Source organism: Emydura macquarii, unplaced genomic scaffold, assembly GCF_026122565.2.
Source record: "Emydura macquarii macquarii isolate MOO-44397 ecotype Brisbane River unplaced genomic scaffold, CSIRO-AGI_Emac_v2 contig_587, whole genome shotgun sequence".
NCBI lineage: Eukaryota > Metazoa > Chordata > Testudines > Chelidae > Emydura > Emydura macquarii.
The window spans coordinates 888,385-903,104 of record NW_027130724.1 but is presented as its reverse complement, the minus strand read 5'-3'; the positions used below and the strand labels follow the sequence as shown (position 1 = coordinate 903,104).

Below are 14,720 nucleotides of genomic sequence, written 5' to 3'. Positions count from 1 at the left end.
ATGAGGACAAAGCCAACACATTTTATGCATTATTCATAGAAAATTGAATTAAATTATTTTTCAATAGAAAAAGAACAACATACTGAAAAGAGCAAACAGGACATGACAGTGATTAAGGGAAGTGATTAGTTATTTTATGAAGATGATAGAAGATTTTCATATAAAATACTGAAAAGTTTGCTGGCAATAAATGAAGCCAGGAGCAGCAGAAAAAATAGGGTGCAACTGTAGTGGTTTTCAAATGTACAGAATTTACTTTAACTATATTTGTTACAGTATGGCAATTTGATATTGTATTTCTGCAAAGCTCAATGCACAGAAAGTATATGAACCAGTTACACAAAGTGTTCCTACATTTTCAACATCAAGGCCCATTTCTCTCCAGAGTATTCCAAGTAATTATAGTACATATTCTGAACTTGCCTAAAGTCAGATTTAACTATCCTATTCCCTCAAGCCTCTCTATGCCCAGACTACTCTTCCAGCCAGTGAGAGGGATGTAGAGGGAAGCAGTGCTATGGTCTTGCTTTCTTCCTTGCTCATTTTGGGGCAACATGCACTCCCAGAGGCAGACAAAAAGAGCTGTCTGTGATCCCTGGACCTTTTGCAGGGTCTGCATGGAAAGAGGAAAACTTATTGTTCCTTTCCCATCCTTCTATGCCATAGCCAGGGACATCCTGGCTCCAAGTGAGAACTAACAACTACTGGTGTGAAATATAATTCCATTGCTCCTGAAAAGATTCAACTGAGCCTTCACTGTTCTGACTGAGGATACTTGATGACTTAAATACTCCTGAGAAATCACTCCACAGAGGAGAACTGGCCTGTTTCTGTTAAGACTTTTGTTTTAAACAAAAAGCTATCTACTTCTCAATCCAGTTTCTTTGGTTTCGTCCTGAACAGAAATCAGTTTTATTCTGCAGTGAATCATTACCTTGTGTTTGTGCCACCACAATCCACCACCACAGAAGTTTATCACACACACACACACACACACACACACACACACACACACACCCCGAGACTTCATTGCAGGATTAAGTAACAGAAGATGGGCTGCACGATATAATTAAGAAATGGCAAGAAACATTTTTATAAATGCCAAAGCGTGTAAAATGTCTGCATCCTTATATCCTCCCTCGGAGGCTCTCCTTTTCTTTTTTTAAACCATTTGTAATTGCTGGTGGAGAGTTGAGCTGCTAACAACTTTAGCAGCTCAACTCTCACCAGATGAGACTTTAAGGGATAAGAACATTGCTCTAGTTTCCATGCCTCCTTAATCCACAGTTTCCCAGATTAACAAGGGTATCAATTGCAAGGGTTTGTTTTTTTTTTTTGGTGATATGGTTACATACCAGCAACCCATTTCATATAGGCCAGTGATTTGAACTAGGGATGAAAGGTTTCATATCCCTTTGTTAGTCCCCGGAACTACCAATGTGTATAAGCCTTTTATGAATGCAGACCTGAAATACAATATACACAATTTAAATAATAGTGCCTTACTCTCTAGCCACCCCTTTCTCAAGATTTTAACTACACCTATCAACTATACCCTATTTATATTGCTCTATCCTTCGTGATTTGTTTGAAGACCCCCCCCCCCCCCCCCCCCCCCGCCCCCAATCCCTTTACAATTATTTAAACCTCACAATTTCTGTATCGCAGGTGAATACAATTTTTTCCTATGGGTAAACTAAGCACAGAAAAGTAAAGGGAACTGCCTAGTATCACATAAGTAGTGGCTGAGACAGGAAAAGAATGCAGGAATAGACCCCCTCCCCCCCCACCATTCTAACCAATAGACACTGCCTTTATATTGACAAGCCTTCACAACACTGTGGAAGTGGTTCATAACTTTGAAGAATTGAGCTCTTAATTATTATAAAAAACAATATAATAGTCTTCAAGCACGTTACGGAGAAGTCACAGTTTGGATAAAAAGTGGTATTACTATAGGTGATTTCAACTGTGACATCTCTTACTATGCACACAGAATGTTAGGATGCAAGTAGGGGCTAGAAACATTGACAGGACTAAGACTGTACCTGTCTCTATGCCTGGTATACGACTAGTGTTGAACATACGTTCATACTGAGAAGAGCACATTGGGATGGTATTGTGAATCATAAGCTGAAAGGAAAAAGGGAAAGTCAAAAACAAAATAAAAAGATTTCAAATGATTGTGAGATCTCACAGAGAACATAACTTTCATAGAGGTAAACACACAGATAAACACCAAAAGGACCTAAAGGAATAGAATGGAGAAAAAGTAAATATGAAATAAAACTAATCAGGCAGCAAACAGTTTCTTAGGGCCAGCTTCTAAACAAAGGAAAGGAACAGCCAAAAACCATTAATCTGTCAGAATACTATCATACTAATTGAAGTCTGTCAAAAAGGAGAAATGCTGTGAAACTATGATGCTAATTTACTAATCGCTGAGAAATGGCGATGGCACACATCTGTATTAACATAAGAATGTCCTTCACTCCTTTTTCAGGTTTTGCTCTTTGAAAATACAGGTCTAGTAACCTATGGATATAGTAAGAGGACACCCTTTGGAAATATTCCACAGATTGTTTGGATTTCCTGACATTCCTTGTGTTTGGCTGGCCCTGCTTACCTGTTTCCTCTCCTGGAATACGGGAGGTATTAAACATTCGCTCCCACTGAGCTGAGCAGAGTGGAACAGTGGATCCCATCAGAAGAATCTATGCCGCAAATGTATGTTACAATTGCATTTTATAGATACAATTAGCAAATTGAGAGAAAAAAAACCATACTGGTTAGAGAAAGACTGCAGGACAATATGAGGTAGGGATGTAAAATACTTAAGAGTTAAACAGTTAACCATTAAGCATTGTCTTACCATTGAGACTAATGCTTATCAGTTAACTGGCAGCGTGGGCTCTCTGTCTCCATGGTGATGGCATCAGGTAACAGCGAAGGTGACTGCCCTGCTGGTGCAGGCACTGCAGAGCGCCCTGCTTCAGAACAACAGGGATCATGGGGGCTGAGGGGAGGTGGCTGGGCATAGGGGGGACCCCAAAATTATATCAGTTTAATGGTTAACTGATATAATTTTAATAGTTTAAATGGTTACCTTTTGTAACCAATATTTATATCCCTAATATGAGGATTTTTAACACGTCAAAGACCTTTTTCTTTCTTCCTAATCAACCCCTGACCTATCCATGTTAGATTCCACTAGTCATATGTACACTGCCCAGCTACTATGAATTTCCCCTTTAAAAGCAGATGATCAAATGAAGCTGTGGATTTAACAGATTTGAAATTCTCTCAGTGCCAATCACTGACACAGAACTTCATATATCCATTGGGAGTTGCCTCTTCCCAGCCTCTGATTTCTCTCAGTTACATGGCCTATCAGTGAATATTTTATGGATGGATGGATAGATATGCATGCAAGAGATCAGATGCTTATTAGGCTGCAGTCTCCTAAACAGTCATGTGATCCTAGGTCTCAAGTAGAACTGTTTACTTCCATTAGCAGCATTTATTCATTAAAATAAACTGCGGTATGGAATAGAGGAGAAACTAACTGTAAAAATTGAAGCCACAGAGGAAAAGGGAAGCTCTTTGTATGGACAACATAAAAGCCATTGGTATGGCATTACCTGTGCATTATGGCATACAAAATTTAGCCATCCTCCTAAGACTCATTCAATGACTGTTTTTAAAACACAAGAAACTGACATACCATCAAAATGGTGAGGGGAGATAACATTTCTAAATATGAATTTATTGTGACGTTTCCAACCAGCATTTAATAATGGTTAAGAATTTTCTAACCTTATTTTTAATTTTTATAGGATAAGAAATGGCCTAAACCCATAAGATCCATATCAGGATCTGAACTTCCCCAAAAATGGGAACTAGTCAGATGCTGGTTTTGGTTTGCATCTGTCTCTAATATGATTTCATGGGCACATCCTGGAGTTGCTCTAGATGCAACACAGTAAAAGAAATCACTTCACTGAGATGCCTGCTTTAAAAAAAAAAGATTGTCTGGGAATCAGTTTTTCCCAGTCCTATATAATGCATTATTGCTATATAGTATCCATTTCAATGGCATGCACAGAAAGGCTTTTCTATATCTACACAAGTTTTAAGCTACTTTTAAATTTGAAAAGATCTCTAGCTTCCTAACTTGTTTAGCACTTAATGTCTGCTCAGAGGGCAGTGAAACGACCTGAGCTTACCCAGATATTAAAAAATCCTGATTTCCTGGTGCTTTTTATTACTCTCCTCAAAGCCATGCTTTCTGATAATGTTACCGAATGTTTACATTTAGTTTTCAGGATTTTAAAAGTCCCAGGTTTTCTAACATTTAGCACAATATTACTTATTTTAGAACTGAAGTACAGTAAGGATAGACTGCAAATGTAGTTAGATTTATTTCTGCTCACTAAGATTTATGGTACTGTATCACATTTCAGTTTCCAGATTGACATACCCATTAAACAGATGCTTCCATTTTGCCAGGTTTATTTGTCCAGGTGTAAGGACTCAAGGTTGGCCCTATTGGTCCTTTGTGCATGCATGCATGCATGCATACTCACATGAGCTGCTCCCTACAGGATAGTCCAGACTCATCATGCTGATTAACATATGTGCACCATTGCCTTCTACTAGATGGAATATTCAAGTGTAATGTGACTATTTTGCCCTCCAGGGGCAAAAAAGTTAAACATTACTGTGGCAAAAGGAAGTTTTCCTTTAGCTTCCATGGTAGAGGGCTACTTCTTTTTAAATAGAAGGTGCCACATGAGTGGAGTTTAACTGGCAACCACAGTGGGTTTATGGCCACATGTTAGCTACAGTTACATATACTGTACCTTAACATAAGGCATTACTTCGCTCCTCCGTTACTTTTCAAAAAGTAGGCTGATTTGTTATAAAGTAAATTTGAAGAAATGAGAAACTATTTAAGTGGATTTACATACTGGCTTGATATCCTGTCTGTCCAGTTTTTTCCTGTAGAGCAGAGTGGCATGGATGACATTACCAGCTCTTGCTGCCTGCAGGGAAGTGGGAACAACATACAGAAAGTCCTGAAGATAGAAGAAAGGGAAGTTATTACAGGTAGTGTAATTACCAAACTCCATTCAGCAAACTGAGTTTGTTATTCATGAATTAGTCAAGAGTATTTTCCCCATAATTAATTCAAGTGTCATTACAGAAAAGGCTTTAAATATAGGGAAAGTGGCCAGGTCATTAGCCATAGTATACTTATCAACTTCCAACTTTAAACAAGTTTTCTTTAAAACAAAACAATAGCAGTACCTGGCTCCTTGAATAGCATCCGACTGAAAACTTGTTCATTGAAATCTAGTGCATCAAACAGATTACTTAGGCTATGTCTACAATACAAGCAATACAGCAGCACAGCTGCAGCTATGCCACTGTAAGCACTGTAGTGTAGATAACTTGCTACAGAGACAGAAGGGGGTTTTCCATTGCTGTAGTAAATCCACACTCCCCCCTTAGAGATGGTAGCTAGGTTGATGGAAGAATTCTTCCATTGATTTAGCAGTGTCTATACTAGGGCTTAGTTCAACTTAACTGCATCTCTCAGAGGTGTGAATTTTTCACATCCCTGAGTAACACAGGTAGGCCGACATGAGTTTTGTAGACCAAGCGTCACACTTACAGCAGAAGAACAATACTAAAAACCTTAATTCAAGTCAGTCATCAAGGAGGCAATGAAGCCTGGAGGCAGCTAGCACTTATTTTCTGATAAGAGGTTCATATATTTTTACTTCCAACATGTACATATTCAAGAATTTAAAGCAGCATCTAGTTTAATAACAAGCTTGTGGATTAAGTATTACGTGGAATTGCGATGAACTGGAGCTATGTCTGTACAACTTATGAATTCTGATTGACATTATGAAGTTGTATTATGAAAACAGCTGCCTTATCAGTGCCTGTGGCTTAGTCTACATTTAAAATCTCTCACCTGAGACATAGGTAAGCCAAACTAAGCCCAGAGTAGACAGTGCTAGGGTGATGGAAGAATTCTTCAGTTCATCTAGCTATTTCCTCTTGGAGAAGTGGATTTACTACAGTCACAGAAGAACCCCTTCCGTCGCTGTAGTAAGTGTCTAAGGCTATTGCTATACTAGAGAGTTTACAATGGTGGAGCTGCAGTGATGCAGCTGCGTTGTTATAAGCTCTCTAATGTAGCCACTCTTAAGCTAATGGGAGAGAGCTTTCCCATCAGCTTAACCACTCCAGTCCTCCAAGTGGTGATAGCTATATTAGTGGGAGAAACTCTCCACCATAGCATTGTTTACACTGGTGCTTAAGGTCAGCGTAACTTACATTGTTTGGGGGTGATTTTTCACACCCCTGAGCAACGTAACACTTACTGTGGTATACATAACCTAAGGTACACAACAGACAGAACAGAAGATGTTAAAAAGAAAAAAAGACTTAACTACTCTATGCAGGTATGGGTCAGGAAAGAGCAAGGTCAGCCAGAGAAGCCGGATAAGGGGCTCCACAAGGGAAACCAGCTAGCATGCAACTGCAGGAGCCTGCTGACTTCCTGGACCCAGATGGTTCCCCAAGGACTCACAAGAAAAGGGTGAGCTACAGAGTGATATTGCAATTTCAGATATGTGGGCTGAATGGGAATCCCATTTCTGAAAAAGGGTAACTGACTGATGGTCAGTAGTACCCAAGAAACGTACCAGAGAGGAGAAGGAAGGAACCAGTGCTGCAGCCTTCTGAGGTGCTCTAGAAGCTTCACACACCCCAAGGGATCCACAGCACAGAGACTTAGATTACCCTCAGAGAAATCCTAATGGGTGGTCAAGAGGAAGCACTCACTAGAATCAGTGAGAGCCATTTATGAGCCAAGAGGCAATGCTTGTCACAGTAAACAATTAGTAATTCTACACGAGTGGTCCCCAAATTTTTTGTCTGTGCTCTCCCCCCCTTTACCTGGTTGGCACCCCCCTGGAACCTGGGGGCCAGAGTTGCAGCTGGGGATAGGAGCCGCGGCAGGGAGTTGGGGGCCAAGACCAGGGCCAGGGCTGCGGCTAGGGGTAGAGCAGGGCTGGGGATAGAGCAGGGCTGGGTGGCACTTCCTCCCCGTCCCCTATGGGGGCTGGCCTGGACCCTGCCATGCACCCCCAAATATTCCTAGTTTGGGGACTACTGCTCTACAAGAAATGATAATCCTTTTTGAACTTCTAAATCTGAAGTAGAGTCCTATCTAATAAAGCAGAGTTAAAAAAGAGGAACTGAATTTATTATGAAAATCTCCATATTAAAAGACATCATTGCTTTTGTAAGACATGATGGGCAATCTATGTCAGCAGGAAGAAAGCACAGAAGATTATATCACCTAGTAACAATGGAGTTCAGAAAAGAAGTAAAAGTATTAAACAAAATATAACAGGAATCCTATAAGGAGTGTTTCTTTTAAAAAGGCTTACACAATTTACTTACCATTGCATAGTAATTACTATTAACCATAATTGGCCCACGTCCTCTAAGGTAGATGTATTCTTCCCACCAATCACTAACCTACAGTATGAAGGAGAAAAAAATTTAGCATAAGTTCATTAGCCTGTACCACTTCTCTTCAGTGGATTCAGGTACTTTACTGTAGTGGCTCCATGACACTGGGCAACATTACACACCAGGCAGAAGGAAAGGCTTTTTTTTTTTTTTTTTAATTAATTAATTAATCCTGAATGCTGAAGTGTCACTGTTTGGTGAAGAGAGCCATAGGGACCCAGAAAACGAAGGTCAGAAATTCAGCCTTAACTCCCATGTAAGCAACTTTTTGAAGCAATCTCCCATCTCCTCTTCAGACAGTATTTTTAAAGTGTCCTTATAATACACATAATAAAGCTTCTGAAATACTATTCATCCTGTGGTAGGACGGTTCTAGGGACTGTATAAGCTCATTCAAGCTACCATGAATAGCTAAGCTTTATGTAACAGCCCAGTAAGGTGTGTGTTTTTACTCCCCACCCAGCCCCATGGCTAGAGCTTTGTTTTCCTCTAACAGTATGGCACTCTACCTCCAAGCAACATGCTGGAACCCCCATATTCACCACTGCCATATAATGATATGTTTTGTATGAAATAGGCCTTGTGAGGTATCATTTTGAAAGTCTTGATCTGTTGAACATTAATATGTTGGATTGTATATGCTATCATTATATGTGAAGTTATGAAGTTTGCTATGTGTGTGTTACTGAAACACACTGTAAGGTTGGGAACACCCACAACAGCCTTTCTGGTATAACAGTAAAGGAGCCAAACAGCGTTAACGGCTCACCAATGCCCTTCAAGAAAAGAATCCACTATCTCAGGAAGCGTATACAACGAAAGCTTTACAGGGAGAGCAGGTAGATAATGGACACTGCTTGAGCAACTGGAGCAGACCCGGCACATCACAAACACAGATCTTTCCAGCAAGCTGGAAGAAGCTATAAAAGCGGAGAAGTGACATCATCACTTGGTCTCTCTCCCCACCAAACAATACTTGGAAGAAATATCTGGAGGACAAAGACTTTAAACTAGGGAAGGGTAGTCCTAAGGTGGAGAGGCATTCCAGCCTGTGTATTAAGGACCTGTAACTTGCTTGTACCATCTGTCAGAGTGAGACACTGCTTGATTCAAATCCTGTTTAGCTAGTAGAATTTACACTGAAAATTTACCTTTGTTTCTTAAGTAACCAACTCCAATCTTTTATGTCTACCTCTTATAAATCACTTAAAATCTATCTAAAATACTGTTTTGGTTGAAGTGCTTGGGGAATCTGCGCAGGTTACAAAGGCTAGTGCATGTCCACTTTCTTTTGAAGAGGAGGCAAACTGAATAATGAATTTACACTGGTCAGGTTTCTCATCAATGCAAGATGGTACAATTCTGGGGTGCAAGACTGGGGAGAATTGGCTGGTGCCTCTATTGTTGATTCATGAGTGGCTAGGGAAAGCATTCATGTAACTCCGTTGGGTGTGTCCTTGCCTGTAGATGTCTGTGTAAATGCAGTACTTGCTAGAGGTTTGTAGCTGCTAACAGCATCACAACATGAGAGGCAACCAAGGTAAACATTCATGCCATCTAGCTGGGTGCGAGTCTCCACATGCTGTTATGCAGCGTGATAACAGCACCTGGAGGGGTTTGCTGCTCCTCACTAGCAAGACAATGAGAGACAGCTCAGGCTGAAGAGTTAAGGGGGACACAGTGGTCCCACAGTTTCAGACTGCACCACCGTGGAACCTGTCACAAACATGTAAACATAAATTTGCCACATTCACATCTGCATTAAGTTCATACTAAGTTCAGCTTAGTAGAGCAGGAGGAAAAGGTGGCTCTAAACCACACTGCCTTTTCACTCTCTGGATCCTAAGCCGGAGAAGTTGCAAGTTAGTTTTATAAGCAAATATAGCAGCAAGTAGGTTTTGAGTCCTGTTAAATAACAGACAGGCAGCCCAGTCTAGAGTAATGAGCCAGGAATTCTCAAATTCTACTCATGGATCTACCACTTAATCACTGTGCCACACTGAGCAAGTTATTTAATCTTTGTCTCAACTTCTCCATCTAGAAAATCCTATTACACAGAGCCACAGTAAGAATTAATGGATATAAAAGGCATTAAAGATGTAAGTGCAAGGCATTTTTAGTAATTTTGGCTTTGGACTTCCTTTAAAATTACAGAAGATTGAAAATTGAAAAAAGCATGCATTAAAATCAGGAAAAAAATGCAATAGGCAACGGGGTTAAACTATGTGCTTTCATAAGAGCCCTGGTCATCTGCTTACATAATTTGTGGCCCACCAGGATTTCAATTTCAAATACCACTGTAGTTTTGGTCCAAGATTAACTGCAAAGTCTTTGGCAAGACCCTCCATTCTTTTGAACTGTTCATCATTCATAAGTGGCTGAACTGAATCCAGATACTAGAATAAATGCAAAAAAGAATTCATGTCAGCGCAGCAGCTTTCCACCAGAGCTTATTGTCATTTATTCACGAAGAATTTAGTAGACAAAGAAGTATTCTTAACTTGGTTTACAGGGTTTCAGCTCTAACAGGTGTTAATAAAAAATTGAGAACAAACATCTTGAAATATATTTAATTTTTTCCCTTCAAATACAGTACTCTCTTCCCATCCCCATCCCATCTACTCACTACCTACTTCCAAATCATAAATGAAAGCACATCTATTAGCTTAGAATTTTTGGGAAAGGGATTTTCCTTTTAATAGGGGAGACATTTTATATTATGAATTAAGTATTTCCTTAATTTTGGGCCATTTTAGGTATGCTTTTGAATTACAGAGGATTGACTTAGCTGCTATAATTATTTCTGTTGACTATTAATTTTCAGATATACTTAGTTTGCCCAAGTCCAGCAGAGGCTCTTTATCTGCAAGAATCAAAATAAACCCAAAAGTACCTTTTGGAGTTGGGAGTCTTGCCTGAAGAGATTCCTAGTACAAAGCCTATTACAACAGAAGCACTATACTTAAACAACATCAAGATTACACAATACAGATAATGAAAGCAAGGGGTATCAAGGGCTCTACCCCTGTAAATCTCACTCCATTGTGTGCTGCTGTATCTACTAACAAGGCATGTAATATTATGCATTTATCCACTGACAGCCTAGGCCCAAAGATAAAGATTAAAAGACGAAATGTCAATCTTTGAATTATCCTTGGTCTGTCATTGCCTTTATTTTAATTTATATGTAATTGTGTTAATCTGTTACTAAAATGAGAGAGATTGGGATGTTAACAGCATAAACCACTACAGTACATATATCAGGTAAGACAGTGAAAACCATTACTACATTTGGAATCAAATTGTGAAAAAAATCAATTCAGCTCTTCCAACAACACACCCTGTTTACAGTGTTTTTAACAGCTGGGACCGGCAGTCTGGGCAGAGACGTCTGGAAGCTGTACAACATTGGTTTACAACCTGAGAAAAGCTTTACCAGCCTCTGAAATAAAACAAACAATTTATTATATTTGCAGTCAATTTTGAATGTAAGTGAGATGAAAAATTAATATCTACCTTTTCATCAGTAGATCTCAAAACACTTTACAAAAGAGGTAAACATCATTATCCCCATTTTACACTTTGGAACTCAAGAAACCTGGGTCCCCAGCTCAGCCACTAGCCTGATGAGTTACTTTGAGCAAGTCCCTTTATATCTTTGTGCCTCAGTTTCCAATCTAGTGCTCTAGCTACTAGGACACATTGCCCCTGTTATATGGCAAGGGCCTGGTAAATGCCTCTCTTCCCAACCTAAAGGCTTTTGACAGGAGAAATGTCTATGATGTTGATCATAAAAGTTCTTTGTGAAATGTTTTTCTGAATATGGATAGGGAAGACTGAAAATTGAGCTTGTATCTTATCGGTACAAAATGTACTTTCAAAATATCTATATGGTGTCTCAAAACCTATTCCATAACTAGGTAAAGGCCTAGAATAAGGATAAGGAATGGAATAAGAATGCTGGCTAGTTACAACTATGTTTTAAAAAATTAAATATTGTAATTATGTTTGAGAACCATTTTTCTATAGTTTTAGCCCAACATAAAAAAAAATCTAACACAGACAGTTAGTACAAAAGTACATTTCTAACAGAAAATACTGGCCCACTGGACCAACAAGTCCATAGCACAGTTTCTAAGCATGCAGTGAAACAAGTAGGAGGATGCCAGTGTTGCTAACCACATCTTAGAGCTGGTCTACACTCCATAGTTAGGTAAACATATAGCAGCTTATGTTGATCTAATTATGTCAGTATCCACACTACAGCCTTCCTCCCAGGGATGTAAGAACCCTACTGCAGTATCTCTGTCCCTTAGCCAACAGTGAAGCTATCTTGTCAATTTCACAGCTCCAGTCCTGAAATTGACAAAAAAGCTGGGCAGTAAAGCCCAGTTGTCCTTGCTCCTTTGGAGAGTTGGGTGGCTTCAGACCCTGCTCCCAGCTGGGAGCTGGGGTACCCGGGCAGCCCTCACCTCCAGGTTGCCTAGTCCCCATAGGGAGCCCCAGGCAGCTTCCCCTGTCTCCTTGGGAGTAGTGGCGGGGAAGGGATGGGGGTGGGGCACAGGAGGGGCAGCCTGCCAGGAGCCCAGGAGCCTGTGAGCCAGCCAGGCTCTCATCAGAGAGCTGCCAGCAGAGCTAAGAGATTGGACTTTCAGCTCCCCACACTGCCTCTCTTAGGTCAGTGGATGAGAACGTGCTTCACCAACTCAAAGAGGATAGTGTGGACATGAACCGCAATAATTACTGTGGTGGCTGTAATATAGGTTGACTTACGTTTCTACTGTAAGATATGTAGGGCCCTCAAGTGCATCAAGAAAGTCACCATTTACAGGAAGAAGGTAACACATACTGCATCTCAGCATGAAGACTGAGCATTTCTCTCACCTCCTTTTTCAGATCCCATATGGAAGGGACCGTTCCACCTATTGTCAGTCCTGAGCACTGATCACATGCACAAGACCTACACTACTATAAACAAAGTGCCAGATCATGCCACCTTCTATATCCACACATGGAGGGGTCTCTCTTGATTTGGACCACCCCACTTTGGCATGAAAGGGAGAATCAGGCTTAGCTCCATTCTCCCTCCTCCATACCCAAGAACCAAGTGAAGCCTTCTCTCTGTGGTTCAGCATCCTCAGTGGAGGGGGCAACTACTGGGTGAGCACAGGAGAGTGATTTAATTCATTCCCTCTCTGATCCTGCAGAACTTATACAGAGAAATCAGTCTTCTCCGTGATTAGAGGTACTAGCTTTTCAGTGTCACCCCCACCCTACACCAAACCTTGAAGGCCTCCCTGGACAGAGGGAGTTGTGCCTAGTAGCAGGACTGCTAGCAAAGATCTAGGAGGCCACCTGCAGCACAGATCTCCACATGGGTGGTCCTGTCCTCCCAGGGATGGTCATGAAGATTTTCACCAGAAGGTTGCTTTCTGCACCTTTTTACACGGGATGGGGACAATTTGGCTTCAGAATACTTTGCAAATTCTCCCACGACAAGGAGGATACTTCCTCAACTGATGTCAGTAGCAATATTCACTTCTATGTAGTCTTCCCCCCCCAGCAAGCTTGTTAACAGTTAAGACACATTAATGCAATTTGGATACCTCTCAAATGGTCTGTCAAAAAGAATTTAAGTGCTTTATTCCACACAGTTAACTTTTCTTATTTCACATCCACATACAGCAATGATCTCATTCTAATGTGTGTTGCCTTCACAGCAGACACACAAAATTTCTCCTTGCTGTTTATGGAATAAGTCCAACTGTGGCCACAAGTTTACTCCCTAATACTCCAACAGGAATTTAAAATAATAATAAATAATAATAATAATAATAATAAATTTCCTTAAAAAAAACTTCTAAGCTTAAGTGTTATTAGTTTCCAGTCATTTGCAAAGCATTTTGGACTATGGGTGAACAGACAGTCCAGTTTTCCTGTAACGTGACTATTTCTGAACAAAGACCAGTAAATTCATACTAACCATACCTCTGCATGCTCTTAATCAAGGGAACAGCTGAGAAATAAAATGGGAAACAGGTCGAAAAAAATCATGGAATACCAATGAGATAATAAAGATGTAAAAAGCAATGAAGGTCAGTACTGTTTATAAGGGAAGTAACACCATCACCACCACTGGGAGTTAGCAAACCAGCTATATTAGGTATCAATAAAAATTTCTGAGGGACTTTGTAGTTCCAAAAGAGAATACCAACTAACTAGTTCTGACCGGTCAGTCTTGAGAGGCAACACTGGCTACACTCGTTTATAGCAAGAGGCATTTAAAACCATGAAACAGCTTCCTAACAGTACCCACAAACATAATGCAGACAGCAAAACATAATTAACGTTACAGTTCACAATGCTGAAACTTAGCATTATAAGGGAAGATTAACCGCTTAAAATAGCCATTTAGTAGGACACACTGAAAACTCAGCCAATGATAATGCCAAGCAATTTTGACAGAGTGCACTGTGCCTTACCATTCAGCACCTGTACTGTACAAATTCATATCAGGAGACTCTCAGTATCATATCTGGGGGGGGAACTATAAAAATTTTCATTTAAAGCAGATATGTATTCACCTTAGAATTATTTTAGTATATCATTCTACATGCCCATTGAACATTCTCCATAATACAGCCATTACATGTCACGCACACATGGTAGTAAACTTGAAGGATGCAGTGGATAAGGGTATCATGTTTATCTTAATAGGACTCTTATTTTTAATAAAACCAAGGGCAAAACAAGATGAGTATTTTTGCTGAGAATGTAGTTTGGTTAACAGAAAATGCTCTCCCCAAAAAACATTCATCCACATGCAAACATACACAACTCCAAACACATCCTTTGAGGTACAAGACAGCTTCTTAAATAGACTGTTTTCCAGAGAGTGATGATCAGCACTGGGAGCCAGAACCCTAGGATCTTGACACTGGACTTCTTTTGTTATCTTGAATGAGTCACTATGTCTCTCTCTCTCTGCCTCAGCTCCCCCCATAACTGTTAAATGGGTAACAAACCACCTAACCTCACAGAGGCATTTTGTGCATTTATGTTTACAACATGCTTTAAAGATGAGTGATAAATACTTTGAAAGCATGTAAAATATTGTTTTCTTTCAATGCAAAATAAAGTTCAAAACAAATACATACTCATTG

The 14,720-nt window shown here is 40.0% G+C and overlaps 1 protein-coding gene across 4 annotated transcripts in view; it reads right to left on the bottom strand.

The window, feature by feature from the left end:
* Nucleotides 1-14,720, bottom strand: part of CPT1A (carnitine palmitoyltransferase 1A) — a 74,881-nt gene that overhangs the window by 32,937 nt on the left and 27,224 nt on the right. Inside the window, exons 5-9 of one of the 4 annotated variants that reach the window (XM_067540461.1) lie at nucleotides 10,898-10,999; nucleotides 9,816-9,953; nucleotides 7,486-7,563; nucleotides 4,971-5,078; nucleotides 2,627-2,714 (exon numbers count right to left, since the gene is read on the bottom strand). In XM_067540461.1, coding sequence (XP_067396562.1) covers nucleotides 2,627-2,714; nucleotides 4,971-5,078; nucleotides 7,486-7,563; nucleotides 9,816-9,953; nucleotides 10,898-10,999 — 514 coding nt within the window. Of the gene's footprint in view, nucleotides 1-2,048; nucleotides 2,134-2,626; nucleotides 2,715-4,970; nucleotides 5,079-7,485; nucleotides 7,564-9,815; nucleotides 9,954-10,897; nucleotides 11,000-14,720 lie in introns of all 4 variants that reach the window. The other 3 variants (XM_067540463.1, XM_067540462.1, XM_067540465.1) reach the window with 3 other exon arrangements.